The sequence below is a fragment of the Molossus molossus genome, unplaced genomic scaffold (genome assembly GCF_014108415.1).
Source record: "Molossus molossus isolate mMolMol1 unplaced genomic scaffold, mMolMol1.p scaffold_m16_p_8, whole genome shotgun sequence".
Classification (NCBI taxonomy): Eukaryota; Metazoa; Chordata; class Mammalia; order Chiroptera; family Molossidae; genus Molossus; species Molossus molossus.
This window is the reverse complement of record NW_023425402.1, coordinates 72,819,595-72,836,133: the sequence shown is the minus strand read 5'-3', so window position 1 is coordinate 72,836,133 and position 16,539 is coordinate 72,819,595. Positions and strand designations below refer to the sequence as shown.

Sequence of the window (16,539 nt, the reverse complement as noted above, 5' to 3'; positions counted from 1 at the left end):
TCTCTCATGACTATAAACTCTACTCTCTCTCTATTTTATTACAATTAGAATATTTAATGACTCTGTGGCCAAGAATCTCAGAGTACAGTTAGCTGGCTAATACCTTGTGCTCAAAGTGAGATGCAAAGTAAATGGCAGATTGGCACTGAAGCTACCACCTAGTATTGAGAGTTGGAGCTTAGTCTTATAGCCTGTGTAATGGTCTTTCAGGCTTCAAATCGACGAGGTCCTCTTTCTGAAATGTTCATAGGTCTTAATGTGAAACGTAGTTTTCATCACAGGAGACAGGAATTGCAGTGTCAAGATGCATAAGTGAACATGACAGAGCAACCTGGGAAAGGTAAGGGAGCTCATGATTAACCTTCCTTAGAACATCTTTATTATGGAAATAGAGCAACATAAGTCTGCATTTTGGTTTAATGTCTTAATCAGTCTGTAAAGTACAATCTTATTGTGTTTTGTGCCTGTTAATCTTCCAAAAATTTGCTGGTGACCAGCTTCTTTTGTATATATTTCTATTCCCCATCTAACTAGAGAAAAAAATGTTTTTACAAAGAATGGAATAATATAGAGTTTTATTGAGTCATGGTAATACACACAAACTTTGTTTCATTTGATACTTTACTGTATTACCCATTAAAGTGATCTTTCATTTCTGGAAATGTCATTGCCCCAACCCATCTGTAAGCTTTTCAAAGGAAAGAATAATTCCAGGCATGCTTAGGGTTTGGCCCACAATGGCAAACCAGAACATTGTAGACATATGTTACATATTATTGAAGTGAATTTAGCAAATGTCTGAAGATCTTATCACACATCTACACACTGTTGCTCTTCCTATTCTTTCCAGAAGAGGGCAGCAGTCTATATTCAGCTACAAATTAGTCTCCTACTTCCCTTCCCACTTTAACTCCCAACACCTGCAAGCCCCTAACTCAAGCAATATTTACTACATAGAAAATTAAAACGTGACTGGTTGTTCACAATAACAAATCCATAAAAACAAGCTTTGAACTGTAATAGAATTCTGGACAGGAAAATATCTAATTCTTATTAAATAATAGACAGTAAACTCATCTTTAAAATTTTATTGAAACACTGCTTTTTCCACTATTTATGATTGTAGAAAGTTTCATGAAAGGTGGGAGATTCATTCTTGCTACACTGAAGTCAACTGTGATTACAAAATGCAAACATTAAATAGGTAATAAAATTATTAGATATTACATTTCCCTTAACCTAATTGCATGTATCTCTTCCAGTTTATTGTAAGGTTAAATAGAAATTACAATTAGCCCAGCTGGTGTGGCTCAGGGGATTGAGCATCTCCCATGAACTGAGAGATCCTGGTTTGATTCCCAGTCAGGGCATATGCCCGGGTTGCCTTGTGGGCTCGATCCCCAGCAGGGGGCGTGTAGGAGGCAGCTGATCAATGTTTCTCTCTCTCATCAATGTTTCTATCTCTTTCCCTTCCCCTCTCTCTAAAAACTCGATGAAAACATATTAAAAAAAGAAGAAAACACAAGTATGCCTCTCTCTGATCTAAGATCTAAAAAAAAAATCTTAATTATACAAAAATATTTTTTATGGTTTTGAAACACATTTATAGCAACAGTTTTATTAAAAGAAGCTAATTAGAGATAAAAAAAATAATCATTTCTATGTATTACAGAGCCAAATTTTGCTAGCTAGAGTCCTTTAGGTTGCTGGCCTTTGGGTATGTCAGGTCATAGGGGTTTATTGTGAGGATATCTGGGGACACATAGCTAGGCTTCCTAGAAGAACAGAAACTGGGAGGTCCTTCTGTCTACCTGTCACCTCGAGAGCAGGCATTTGTAGATCCCTACCTCCTTCACTCCTCCACCATTTTGCTGACTTGGCTATTCTCTGCCTATTTTGCTCTTGCGTCTACTTACTAATATATTTTTTTAAAATAAATTCTTACTTTTTCAATTACAGTTGACATACAATATGATATTAGTTTTCGTTTTAGAACATAGTGATATACCTTACGAAGTGGTCACCCCGATAAGTCTAGTACCATCTGACACCATAATACCATATGTAGTTATTACAATGTTATTGACTATATTCTCTATGCTGCACTTTACATCCCCGTGACTGTTTATCACTGGCAATTTGTACATTGAATCCCTTCCCCTTTCTATTCTTTTTCTTCTCTCCACCTCAGTGTTTCGACAGCCTCACAGTGTCTGCTGACTTGTGACTTCTGTTTATTTTCTTTTCTCTTCTGTCCTCAAATGTTCAATCACCCAAATGGTGACTCTCGCTGTGTCTCATAGTCAAAGTCCCCAAAAGAGAGTCTCAGTCTAACCTGTCCAGTCAATCAGTAACCCTTTGTTGGGCAGAGTTTTCATGATAGGCCATTTCCAGGCCTGTAACCAAACTATGGACCAGGCTCTCAATGTCCATTCTAGTCTATTATCTGTGGCCAAAACAGCAGGGTACTGAGACATAGAACATGACCATCATAGGAAACCCCTCAGGAGAGGGGTTTGGGTATGACAAACATTCTGAGATTTTCTAGAACAGGGCAAAGTAATTGTTACAGACCTTGTTCTTTCTGTCCAGAAAAGTAGTAACAATGTATGAGTTTTACTTTACTTAGGAGCTCTCTGCTCAAGTTATTCATATTACTGATGCTAGTGTTTGTTTTCCTTTGTCCCAGAGGCTAGAATTCCTGTATAGGCTGGTGTAGCAGGCTCCATTTCACATGCTAACTGTAAGGTATTGAAGTAGAAAGAATTGTCTTTGTTATGCATTTTGCAGACAATAATTAAGTAAGCAAATCTTTCAAAAAATGTTTCCCCTAGGAAGCATTCAAAGGGGAAACTAAAGTGCTGGTAGAAAATAAATATTTAGACCATTAGTACGAGTGGGACAGGCATTTCTCAGAATGGTAAACTCAAAGAGATGCTTTGGTAGGAGGGAGATAACCAAATTCTCCTAGAAAAAAATGATATTGTACTACAATGGATAGTATCAGAAAAATTTGATCTGCTCCTCAAATCCTATAGGGCTTTTGCCTTTGTTTCTCTTTTTTCTAAATCTTTTTCAATCCTTTCTCTTAGCATTCTGTGTTTTTGCAAAAAATGTTACCAGAGATGAACTGAATTTTTGTGTGTGAATAGGAAACCTACCCGGGTGAAATGAACTTGAACCAGAATGTTCAAGTTAGAGACATTAGCATATCTTAGGTCTTTTTCTTTCTCTTAAAAACAAAACAGTTTTGTTCCTTATGATTCTATAGTTTATTTTCCCTTCTTTCTTTTTTTCTGATTATATTAGGCTTTTTTTCTTTTCCAAACAATGCACACTTAAATTTTTTTTTTCTTTATTGATTTTAGAGAAAGAAGAAAGGAGAGGGAGAGAGAGATAGAAACATCGATGAGAGAGAATATCGATTGGTATGCCCCCACGGGGGATCAGGCCCACAACCTGGGTGTGTATCCTGACTGGGAATCGAAACGGCAACCTCTTGGTGCATGGGTCGATGCTCAACCACTGAGCCACATGGGCCGGACCAAACAATGCACACTTTAAAAAGAAATACTTTCCTTAAAACTCACTTATTTCACAATTCTGAGTATAGCCTAAAGGCAATGCATCCAGCACAATGCACAGCACTGGAATTCTGTTGACAACATAATTCTATGCACAAAATGGGAGACTTATTTTTTCCGTCCTTTTGTTATTAGTGGGGTACCTTCTGTGTCCTCGCCTGTTATAGGTGGAAGTGGAGTCCTTGGGATGCCACAGGGAAAATAATTTCCTGAGGCCCCCATGCGAGGATGAGATATTGTGGAAAGCTTTATTGATAATGTAACGGTCCCTTCCAAGGTCCCATTCCGTTTGTCTCACCATGAAAAAAGTCCAATCCTGTCTTCAGTAGAGCTAGGATTAAAGCCACTGCCCAGAGTCTTCACTCCATAGCAAAGCACAATCCAGTCCAGCATCTGGCTAGCTTAGCTTGTGTTCCCAGCTGCAGTCCATTGCAGGGGGGATCCACATGGCCACGAGTGAGTGTGGGTCATGGAGCCAGTGAGAAACAGAAGTGCAAGAGAGAGAAGGTTTCTTTGGGGATTTAACCTTCCAAGATTTCTTGCACTTGCAGTGACTCCACACCCTTAGCCAATTATCCTTCTCCCAGGTTAGAATGACAGGCAACCATCTTCCCTGGGTCAACCCAACTACACTGTGCATGTGTCCATTTCCCCCTTTGGTTGATTCCTTCCCCCAGTGATCTGCAGGGAATGAACCGATGGTTCCCAGGTGATCAAGCTATAGTGTCTGGTCTCCCGTTGTTTCCTTCCCATTATTATTATTAATAACTAGCCGATTATAATGATAATACATTGAATTCATTCCTCTTACCACATGACAATTTAAATCTCAATTTTAAAGTGGCCTTTCACCTGCTCCCCTACCCACCATCCCACGCACACACAGGCACACACACGCACCTCTCCCTCTTAAACACAACTTACTCTAAGGGACAGACTAAGAAATGCAGCCTGAATGTCACAACATAGAGGGAGACGTAGAACCTTTTCATTACTAGGCAATTCCTATTCTGTGTTTAAATCTCCACTAATGTGGAGAACTGGTTTTTGTTGATGACCCTCTCAGCACGTGACTCTTTCATGCTGCTTTCCCTCATCAGGCCGGGAGCACGTCACTGCCATGCCTAGCTGTCAGCATCTGCAGATGGTCACGTGCCCTGGCTCCACCTTCACCTTCTGCAACATGGAGAGGAGGCTCGTTCCCCACACAGAATCTAATGCAGGGCAACTTCCACTCAGCTCAAATCTACTCCACCTTGGGCAACCCAGTGCTATAGCCAAGATATCTGCCAGGAAGTCCCTACGGTGCAGGGTGGGAGGTGGGGAGAGGGTTCAGAGGGACAATACACCTACATCAGACAGCCAGTGATTGAGACTGTTAGTTACAGAGATCTCCCAATCCTAAAATATTTAGTATCTTATCATTGTTTTGTAGGAGAATAATTTGTAAAGAGATACTTGAGAATTATTATATGTTCCTCCCACTCCCACCCAAAAGATGGAAGTGGGAAACTGAGGTACTAAAATGGTCAAGTCCTCAGAGCCAAAGTTAGATTTGGGAGTCAGGCATTTCTAACCACGTGATTCCTGCAGGGCGCTGAAGGGGTGGGAAGAAGCCAAGTGAAAGGCTGAGCCATTAAATCCCAAGGGTCTCGGCAGACCTGTCAAGGCAGGTTCACAAGCAGTAGCAACTGGAGGCCAAGTCACAAGGAGCAGCTCTCAACACAGAGAAAGCCGGGGTGGATGCCAGGGCTCAAGCACCATCCGTGCTGCCTTCTCAACACCTTCCTGGGATGACTGCTTTCTGTAATCCCTCCTCTGAACAAGGGAAACTAATCAGATTAAGCCTAAAATAGAATATTTCTCTTTGCTATTAATTACTATTTTTTAAAGGTTAACTCACAATTTCGTAGTAGGGGCCCATTTGACATTTTCTACATTTTCCAACATATGATATAAAAATAAGTGGGAGCCCTTGATAAGCAGGGAGCGAATTCCATGGAAGTCACAGCACAACACCACACAGCATTCCAGAGAAACTGGCATCACAGTTAGCTGAATGTCAGCCCAGCTTCCTTCGGAGTAGCATTTTTTGAGCTTGGAATAAGAAAGTGGAAAAACTTAAAGGAAATAAAAATCCTTTACAGTTATAAAATTCTCAATATTTTTAAAGAAATAAATATTAGCAGCAAAAGTAATTTATAAAATATTTTGAGAATTCTCACCATTTGGGCCAAACATATGCCAGGTAGCTTATTAAAAATAAGAAATTTGTTCAAACAAACATCTTCATGTAGGCTTAGTTATCCCCTCTGAGTAGGCAAGAACTGCCTTATATAAACACCCACACACTTGAACTATTCCCCCTTGTACCTCTGGGAGGGGTGAACAAAGAAAAACGTAGGGAGTTTTCTTTTGTGGTAAAGCACGTACGCATAGCCTCAGGGTCTGTGGATCTTGCAGACTGTCTGGGTCTAACACAGCAGATAATATCAATTACTATGGCAGAGTTCCACTGTGAAGGCAAGGAACCTACAGGAAAATGACCCTTGAACTTTTCTTATGACTACAATTGTGTAACATTACTTTTACTCTAGTCACAGAGAAGTATCTCTGAAGGATCAAGTTTCAGTAAATTCTACCAATCATCTTCCTTACTCAAGGAAGTTAATCTTCCACTTCTGCTATGGTCAGGACTTATCAAAAATCTGACTTTAGGCATCTCGTCTTCTTGGCATTATTACATTCCAGGAGAAAGTTTTCAGTCTTCCAGATATCTCAGCATGAAAATCTAGTCTAAAATTTATATAATGTTATTAACCGATGTTATCCAAATAAATTCAATTTTTTAAAAAAGTGGATAAAGAAGGTTAAAAAATATAGTCTATCCTAACTCTTCCCTGCAGGTTCTTGATTTTGTTTCTACTGCTTAATTTATTTGGATGGAACTATGAGAGACTGACTTAGAAAACAAATCTAAGTGTGTGGATTTGACAAAAGAATATCTACCCTATAACAAAGTCTTATAAGAGTTTATCTGAGCCAAATTTTGAGGATATGCCTGGAAGCAAAATCACAATGGACTGAGAAAATGCTCCTGAGAATGGCAGCTTTGCAGCTTATTTTATACATTAGAGTCAAAGGAGACGTAAGGAGGGTTACATGAAATTCATTGGTGGTCGATTAAGGAGGCTGGAGGAAAGCAAAGCAGGGAAACTTCTTAGATTGGATAAAAAGTAAAATGGAGAAGCACATACTTCTTTTACATTTGTGGGTACAAGATGGTTAATAATGAACATCTATAACACATAGAGATGGTGTGCAGGACACAAGATAATAACGAGAAGTTCTGTGGTCTCTGCTCTGGTGCCTGCAGTTGTGCCTTCAAGGGGTGGAAAAGAACATTGCTCTGAAGTTTCGAGAGTATATCACCCTAGATGTATAAAAACAATGGACAGAGCTCACTTAAGATCAAGATTGACCTTTGCTAAGGAAGCTATAGGTCTGGGATGTGACTACATGTTATGACCTGCCCAGGTAGGCATTTGTGATCAGACCATCCTATGTGATTATTTTTGGTCACTGAGCGGGTCAGGCCTGTGATTTGCCCCACTCTGAACTTGTCAGTTTTATTATAAAGCCCACTTTTCATTCACAGATTAAAAATAGCAATAGCTTTGGGAGTATTTCATTAATGTAACTTTTTATCATTAAATTCTTTACTAGGAGATGAAAATTATTGAGGAAATACTCTGAAAAACAAAATCCCAAAGGAAAAATCAAGATATATTTTGGCCTAAGAGTTCAGAGACACCTTGGGAAAAGGCCAGCCAATTTCTGGGTCATCCCTGCTTGGCGTCATTCTTAGTCTGTGTCAGAAGTAAGATTCTTGCCAGACTTGGCCTGACCTCTCAGTCATTCTCTAGGGTGACGGTTATCAATCTTTCTGCTCCATACAATACTCCGAAAGTTTTCCCCATGAAATCCTGATGCCCAGATCCTACTTTTAACCAATTAAATCATGGTCTCTGGGAATAATACCCAGCATATGAACTCTTTAAATTCTCCCCAAGTGATCTTAATGGGCATCGACTGTTTTCGATCAAGGGCTTTCGCACTGTGTTTCCTAGCATTCTAGAGTGACTGCAGCAGCATGTGAAGACTGCCACTCCTTCAGACCCTCAGTCCAGATTCTTCGAGTTGCTCTCATTTTATTTCTTTCAAGTGTTTCAAAGAAGATAAAATGCCATTTAAAAAGTGGAAAACACTAGAGAGATATAATAAAGGATAGTCTTCATTGAAACAAAGCCCACCCCACCAGTGGTTGAGATGACTCGCTTATCACTGGGGCAGGAGGTAGGGAGAGAAGTTGTGTCTTCCAGGACATTCACTATAAAGAAGATGGATATTGATTAAACACTAGTTTGTAACTGCATATTTCTTTAACTGCTTGACTTCATATACCGGGTCAGTGAGATCCACCACTCATAGTTAGCCATTTGTTTAAGGAAGCATGCCTTTCTAAGACACTGATTACTATCCCTCATGTTTCCTCCCGTGACATAAATACCAGCAAAACCCCTGGGAGAAATCATTTTGTTATGTTGATTCCATCAGCAACCATTATTATTGCAGAAGTAAATTTCTTTATGTTAAATCTAGGGATAAAATGTTGTCACAATGCAATTAGTAACCGTTTTATAGGTTAGATACTCTTCCAAGGGACGCATATATTTTAAAGTGTTGTTCTTAAGCAAAATTACTCAATATCACCTGAGTTTAGATTTTCCTTCCTTCATCCTATTCCTTGAAATGATCCAGAAAATGTGATTAGATGAATGAATTAATTTACTTCCCCATTTTAATCTCAGTTTTTACTATAATTTAAAATTTATAAATATTTTTTCTCTGGTATTCATGTGGTTGTAGGATCAGGACATCTGAAACTAGAAAAAGATAGCTAGTCATAAGAACACACAGAAATATGGGCACTAAAAAATATAAGAATTAAAGTTTGGGGACTAGTCTAAATATTTTATGAACTTTCTATTGCTGAAAATTCCTTCTTTATGAATTGCCATTTTCACCTGAGGAAATAAAACAGGAAGTTAACCTTATTGATATAGTGAACTAGAGGCATAGTTTGAGCCTAACTGTCCCAAATAAACCTAAGGTGGAAAAGCTGTGCAGGATGGCAGAGCCTGGAGCCCAGGCAGAGGCATCGACCCCCAGTGCAGCAACAAGCCAGCTGACTGGTCATTCATGTGCTCCTGGCTGTAAGATTCAGGATAACAGGGTTGATTTTAACACTTTGATTTTTAAAATGAGGATACATTTTTTTATGGTTAAATGAATATTTGAGAATATACCAACATCGTGGAACATTTTATGTGGTAGAAGTTGAGTCAGATAAATTCAGGTACAGGTTTCGTCTCTATCTCTTACCTGTGGCATAACCTTAACCTTTTTGAACTGTAGTGTTATTTATAAAAATAGAAACAGTAATACTTCCTTCCCGGTATACTTGTGAGTTTTAAATATAAATCATATGCAAACTATCCAGCACATAATAGGTTGTCATAAACATTAAGTCTGCCTTTCCACCTTAGCAGAAGAGCAAAATTTAGAATATGGTCTCTCTTACAGCTAGACAAGTATTCTTTCTGCGTAACTCAGTTTTAACAAACAAGTGAACATTGCAAATATTATCTGAAGCTGCCTAAAAGCAGATTTCCTTTCAGATTCAAATATGACATTTTATATGTGTAATAAGTATGTTCCAACCCACAAAATGGATTAAACTAACCTAATGCTCTTGATCAAAGTCTTCCTCCAAAAGGAATAACTACAAAGCCACCGGCAGTGTAGACCTCCTCGCGGGGTTCCTCTCTGTGCTGAAGCTCCGCCTCTGCAGCTCAGCTTGCCCCTCGGCCTCTCTTAAAATGCCTCTATGGCTCAGTACACATTTTGGGCTTCATTAAGGCTTAGCCAGAAGCCTCTGCTAGAAATGATTAGACCTGTAGCCAGACTCTTGTGTCAGCTCCTCAAGGCAGCCTAGGTTCCCGTGGGAACTTTGGACAATGATGGGATTGGGTTGAACATATAGCAGTCAAGGCAGCAACCACACAAAGGGAAACAATCTTTATTCTTGCAGCTTCCACATAAGAGGTGCATGTACAGATCCACAGCTCTGTACATGCGAGAGGTTGTAAACGTCAAAGAATCAGGTATTGACTCTATTCTGGTTGCATAGGAGGGCAAAGGGAAAGGAGAGGGTAGGGACAGGTGACTTATTCAGCACAGTGAGCACTGTGCCTAGGGCCTATTATACCTTTGGGAGCCTACAAGTGTTTTTAACGTTTTAAAATCTGAAGAAAATAAACTTTTTGGTTGAAAAAATGTTTTAATATATAATAGTCATATATGGGTCTTTATATCAGTACAGTCATGAATATGTGTGTGTGTGTGTGTGTGTGTGTGTGTATTAACTGTAGAAAGGAGTCCCCGAAGGCAAAAGAGTTATGTGAGTCCTGCTGTCGACTCATAAAATCTTAGAACTTGAAGACATTGATCCCAACCATCAACCAAAGCAAGAGCACCTTTGTCACTATCCTTAACCAGTCAGTAGCTCAGCATCAGTTTGAGTACATCCTAACACTGCACTTGGGAGCTGTAAATCTGCTTCCCTTGGTGTTTTGTCTTATAAAGAAACATAAAATGTGAGAAAACACAGATATTCACAGGTTGCTGTTGATACAGAAAGAAGCTGTACGAAGGCTTGAACCGCTGGACACCATGAGTCAGCAATGGCGGCTGAGCTACACATTGTGGGCCGTACCCACGAGGACCATTGTGGTCTCATCTTGCTCAGGGCTAAGTTCTGGACCATCTTCCACCACCCTGTGGAGGGTGCTGTAGTGCTGCCGGCTCTGGTGGAAAGAATGCAGCTCTGAAGCAGCCTCCCAGGCGGCAAAAGAAGGCATGGGGAAGACCTCTGGCCTCTTGTTTTCAAAAAAGCTTTTCAGGTTTCTCTCACTCAGCTTGTTGGCGTAGTCCAGGAATGCATTTTCCAAATGCTCCTTCTCCTTTTGTGCATATGTCTTCCAAAAATTCAGCTGAAGGTAGCTAACTTTAGATCGGCAGCGAGCATAACAAGTGGTGAGCAGAGAGAAAAAGGATGCTGAACAAATCAGGCACCATCCTAGAATCTTAGAAGGAAAGAAACATTGTAAAGGCAAAGCCACCTCTCAGGGAGCTAGGTGATATTAATGGGGAGTGCATGGCTAAATTAAAACCACAGTCATTGCCATATCTCAGTTGAAATCTTTCATCTTAATTTTTTAACACTTTTTTAACAGTCAAAATAGAGTTACCTAATGATTTCCCACCCTACCCATCATTGCTGGTATGCAAGGAAATAACCAGAAGGCAGGCAAGTAGAAAAAAGCCAAATATATAGAATATTCAAGAATCAGGTAACCCAAGCCCTCCAACAGTATTAGCTATCGGAGGAAGAAAATTCTGTGCGTGGTTAAATGTGGTTATTTGAGCAAATGACCAGTTCCTTGGTCGTGTGTTTTCAGGCATTGATAAATTCATATATGTAGTTAGTAACTGATTTTTCCCAAATTCTATGGTTTGCAGGGAGCAGCAACCCTTTCTGAGAAAAATATTATTACTCATCATCAGTGATAAAGTGAAATAAACATAATACAGTAAGGAAACTGTAAGAACTAAAAGTCTGCTGAGAAAAACATTACAGTCACTCCAAAACCTTCAGAACTATATTGGTTCTCAATTTTGATCATAAGAAAAAACAAATTTCTCTCTGAGTTCAAACTGGTTCAGCTGGATTTTTCCCCCCTGAATATTAAAAACAGAGGCCTAGTTCTGGCCAGTTTGGCTCAGCGGTTAGAGCATCGGCCTGCGGTTCAGAGAGACCCGGGTTCGGTTTCCGCTAAGGGCACGTATCTCGGTCGCAGTTTGTCCCCGGCCCTGGTTGGGTCGTGCGGGTAGTGACCACTCAATGTGTCCCTTTCACGTCGATGTTTCTCTCTCTTTCTCTTCCTCTCTCTCCCTCCCACTCTATCTGAACAACAACAACAACAACAAAAATGGAAAAATGTCCTCAGGTGAGGATAAAAAAAACCCCAAAAAACAGAGGCCTAAATAATTCAACTTATCTTCTAAACTTTTTGTTGTTCTAATTATATTTTGAACATTGGAATTAATTTCATAACTGGACAACTAACAGAGCTCTTTCAAACTTTCTCTTGACATGTCAGTGAAATGACCCCTGGTATTTCTCAGCAGATGGGCCTGTTTGAAAATAGAAACAAAAATCTGCAAGAGAACTTATTCAGACCATAGCAGAACTACAAATGGGCTCCAGAGCTTTAAACCTGTGCTTCTCACACTCCGCCTGGGACCAGGGAGTCACTACGAAGGTCTCAGACTCCACATGAGTGCCAGCTCTGGGTTGGCCCCAGTGGGTTTAAATCTCAACTTTCCCCTTACTGTGGCTGCTCTCTGTGCCTCAGTTTCCTCAATTATAAAATGTGGGTGACCCACCTCAGAGGGTAATTTTGGGGATTAAACTGAGATGATGTAGACATACATGCGCATTCAGTAAGTATGAGCTGTGATCACATGCTGCTATTTTTCAAATATATATGTGGGTGTAAAAGCATTATTGAACACATGGTATCTTTCTATCATTATGATTAATGGATGAGACACAGCTACCATCGTGTGAAAGCCCTCATAGTCCCCTGACTTGATCCTCTACCCTCCCTTTTTCCCTCAGCCAGGCCTCCTGTGGGCCAGTAAGCGACCGTACCTCGGTATCTGAGCCAACTCTGCTTGAGTTTTAAACTGTTTGGTCAACTTCACCCTCCCTTCTCTCCCCACGCCCAGAAATGACCCTAGTGTCACCTTGCTCTCACCTGAGTACTGAGCACTGCATCCTCTTCTTCCCCGGCTCACAGCACCCAGGATCTTATTAGACATGGTGGATGTTCCCACTCCTGTCTTCAATACTGTCCCATTCTGCATCAGTCTCCTCCTCAAACCCTGGCAGTTTTTTCATCAATCTAGAGCCCTTACTGTGTGCCAGCAGCTTTATGCCCACTTATGTCCATTATCTCCATACCTTCAAGCAACCCTTCCAGGTGGGTGTTATTCCCCCAACTAGAGGAATCTGGGGTTCAGAGAGGTCAAATCACTAGTTCTAGGTCACAGAGCTGGTGTTAGAATCAGGACTCAAATCCAAGGTTAGCAAACTCCAAGGCCAAGTTCTTCCCACTACTACACTCTACCTCCCACAAGAAAAAGAGCACCACTCACCTGGATTTCTGGTTTCCCTGCTCCACCCACGAATGGGACATTTTTCACCCCACCCACATGCCCAAATATTAGCCTGGACTGTTTGTTGCTCCGCTTATCTGAACTACTGTGAGCACCTGCTATTGATACAGCTCACCTTGTCCACATCCCTCACGCATCCTCCCCTGGGAATCAGCCCCAGGTCCTTCTCATTCTGCTGAAAAGTAAACAGGTCAGTGTGCCCAGGGTAAGCTATGACAGCATGTGCATGATTCCCTGTGTTTGTGTTTAGAGAAGAAAAGCTCACACACTGGTAAGTGTTTGGATCTGGCACTAACTGAATGGAGCCTGGTGCCTGGGGACATAAATCATCAATCACTCATCATGTCATAACATTCGTAATTAACACCTTCCTTCAACAAGAGAAGGAAGATAATTGGGAGCCTGGCATGTTTTACCTAAGATGTGCTTTGTGCATCAGACAAAAACGTTGGAGTATGTTTAGGCTTATCTGTTTAGGAAAAGTATATGACAATCCTGCCAGCCAGCTTTGGAATAATATATGGTTTTAAAAACAGACTTTGCCTTGATGTGTAAATCCTTGTTGAAAAAGTACAATTATACTAGTTTCAGTGCATTTATCCCATAACAAGTAGCATTGCTGACCAATTGTGGATGTTTATCCACTCTTGCTGCTTGTTTTGGTTTGGGGAATGCACTTCCTTCCACTCGCATGTAGGAATTCGGTCTTTTCCTGAGGCCAGGGCAAGGCTCCACATCTGGATTTGTGCTCATGTACTTGGAAGGCTGACAAGCTACTTCCCTGCGTCAGGGAAAGCTATGATTCCCTTCTGTTAAATAAAATAATGCCCCACATCTTGAGCTTCTAAAGTAATGTAAGACTTCTTCAGCTGTACCACACTAAGAGCGGAGGACATCATCCCCCTGGAGAATATGATTACTTTTTACTGAAGACTATTTCAAAAGTGCCAATTCCTACTTTATATAGGAAACTCTTCTCTTATTTATTTATTTTTTTTATCTTCACCCGAGGACATTTTTCCATTTTTTGTACAGATAGAGTGGGAGGGAGAGAGAGGGAGAGAGAGAGAGAGAAACATCGATGCGAAAGGGACACATCGAGTGGCTGCCACCCGCACGACCAACCAGGGCCGGGGACAAACTGCAACCGAGGTACATGCCCTTAGCGGGAACCGAACCCGGGTCTCTCTGGACCGCAGGTGGACGCTCTAACCGCTGACCCAAACCGGCCAGGGCAGGAAACTCTTCTCAATCCTGACAATTTTTACACATAGAAATAGAAATTTCCAGAATTATTCAAGAGAATCTTGATATTAGTTATATTATGTACAACTTTGCAAAGTATTAGCGCATTTGGTTCAGCTATATGTTAATAGATGAACGCTATGTGTATGAGTTTTTTTTTTCTTTCTGAGAAACCAGTTTGAAAATAAATAGTTGATAGAAGGCAGTAATTTCTAATTACCTCTCTGGACTTAACATTCAATTATGAGTTAGCATCATGCATTATTTATAAAGTCAACCCAGAGAGATAGTATTAAAGTACTTAAATATTTACGTACACAGAACCCAGAGGATATTTTCTGTTTGGAAATGGAAAAGACAATTCAATTGGCAATTTTACTGAGCCATCCAACCTCTGAAAAGCTTTTTCTGAGGCTGTCTTAACACTGCATCCCATTCCAATCTCAACTTTGTATCAGACTGTTCTAGCAGGATTCAGCCCTGGCTGGAAGGAGAACTGAGAGACTCCTAGCTGGGAGGAAACGCAAGGTTGTCCTTTTTGTTTTTACCTGAGACTGGGCTTGCAGGGACAGTTTCAGTTCTTCACTGTCCGTGGCTGTCATGCTGGTTTTGCCACACGATACCTTGTAAAGCTCTTCCCAGCACTCTTTGGGCTTGTCCTTGCAGATCAGTCCCAGGAGTCTTGAACTTTTTGTCCCACTCATAGCACATTCATAAAAAGTCCCATTGAGCAAAGCCACAGACAACCACATCACTGGAGCCACCAAGGAACTCAGAGTGATCTGCCCCAGGACATAGAAGAAGCGGCCGCTGTGGCCTCTGGGGAAGATTTTCCTGGGATTCACACAGCAGCCTGTGAAGAGTCTCCACGACCTGTTGTTCAGAAAGAATCCCAGGATCAGTAAAACCCAGGCGGGGGCGAAAAGGAACACCAGCCCGTAGACCACATTCTCAGAGCTGCAGGGGCACTTAAATGCCACGAGGGAAAAGAGACGCTCACTTCCCAGGGTCAGCAGGGCCATGAAGCTGTAGCCAATAACAGTTTTCTGGTTCACGATGAATTTTAAAATCCCATTGAAAGCATCCATTTTGAAGATAAAGAGGGGAAATGCTTTGCCTTTATTTGTTGGCAGAGCAGCCGTGGCTGTGGCCAAGGGTAGAGATCTTTCTTCTTTGGAAGCAACAGTCCTCCTTCTCAGACTAAATTCTGCCAGATAAAAAAACAAAGTCATTCCCGAGGAATGAATATTTCCCAACCATGTTTAGACAATGCCTCCTACTGGTGGGTATTGGGCCATGAAACTAGAGCCAGAACACTGAGAATTAAATCCAAAGTGCAAAGCCTCCATTTTTATGATGTTTCCATGCACTGGGAATCTGAAAGAAATTCTCACTCTTAAATAACAGCCTAGGAATTTTCCATCCGGAGAAATCAACATCACCAGAAATGGGTTACAGCCAGTTGGTCAGAAGCCAAATCAATCTCCAAGCCTGGAGTTTCCTGCTGTTTTTTTTTTTTCTCCTGCAACTTAAGAGCAAAGATACACTTTATATCCTTTTAAGCTGGCTCCTGTCAGAGACTTAAAGAAAATTTCAGGACTGGGGCTACTTGAAATTTATTTGGAAAAGTTCAGGGAGCCTTTGAGTTTTGAATAAAAGACAAAATGAGAAGCATCCTCATCATTTCTTTCCTAGGCTATCATAGTAATCTCTTCATTGGTATCTCTGCCTTTGACCTCATGCTCAGTCCTAAACCCGCCCTCCATGCTGACACAGAGGATATCCCTCTAAAACAGAAAGTCTGCCTTAGCTTACTTATGGCTTTGGGCCTCCCCACTGCCCACAAGCTGATAAATGCCCACTTCCCATGAGTCTTTTCATGGTATTTCATGCCCACGATATGCTCCCTCTACATAGAATATCACCACCACCCCCTACTTGGCTCACCTGACAAACTCTCTCAGTATTCATGAACAGGGCAGCTGTTCCTTCCTCTGTGAGTATTTCCAGATTGTGTCCTAATACAGGATGTGGCAAAAGTAGGTTTACAGTTGTTCGTATGGAAAAGAATGCAATAATTAATAAATAATAACACAAGAATAAACTCTGTGTTGTGCATACTCACAACTGTAAACCTACTTTTGCCTCACCCTGTATATAACATTATACTCGCAGGACTCATCACAGTTATGTGTTTAACATTTTAGCCCTTTTTCACTATAAGTTCTTATAAAACAGGAACTACATTTTAACTGGGTCTACATATTCTGGGTCTAAACATGGTGTCAAACAGAATAGATGCTCATTCAATGATTTCTTTTTCAAATAGTTATTGAACTTCCAC

General features: G+C 40.8%; 2 protein-coding genes across 2 annotated transcripts in view; one reads left to right on the top strand and one right to left on the bottom strand.

Annotated features, from left to right (window-relative positions):
* The window catches only part of TRAPPC3L (trafficking protein particle complex 3 like), a 32,122-nt gene that overhangs the window by 11,001 nt on the left and 4,582 nt on the right, over window positions 1–16,539 (top strand). The window lies entirely within an intron of this gene.
* Window positions 10,352–16,539, bottom strand: part of CALHM5 (calcium homeostasis modulator family member 5) — a 40,287-nt gene continuing 34,099 nt past the window's right edge. Inside the window, exons 3-4 of the mRNA XM_036248479.1 lie at window positions 14,744–15,402; window positions 10,352–10,792 (exon numbers count right to left, since the gene is read on the bottom strand). Of these exons, the coding sequence (XP_036104372.1) occupies window positions 10,403–10,792; window positions 14,744–15,402 (1,049 nt within the window). The 3' untranslated portion in view covers window positions 10,352–10,402. The remainder of the gene's footprint in view (window positions 10,793–14,743; window positions 15,403–16,539) is intronic.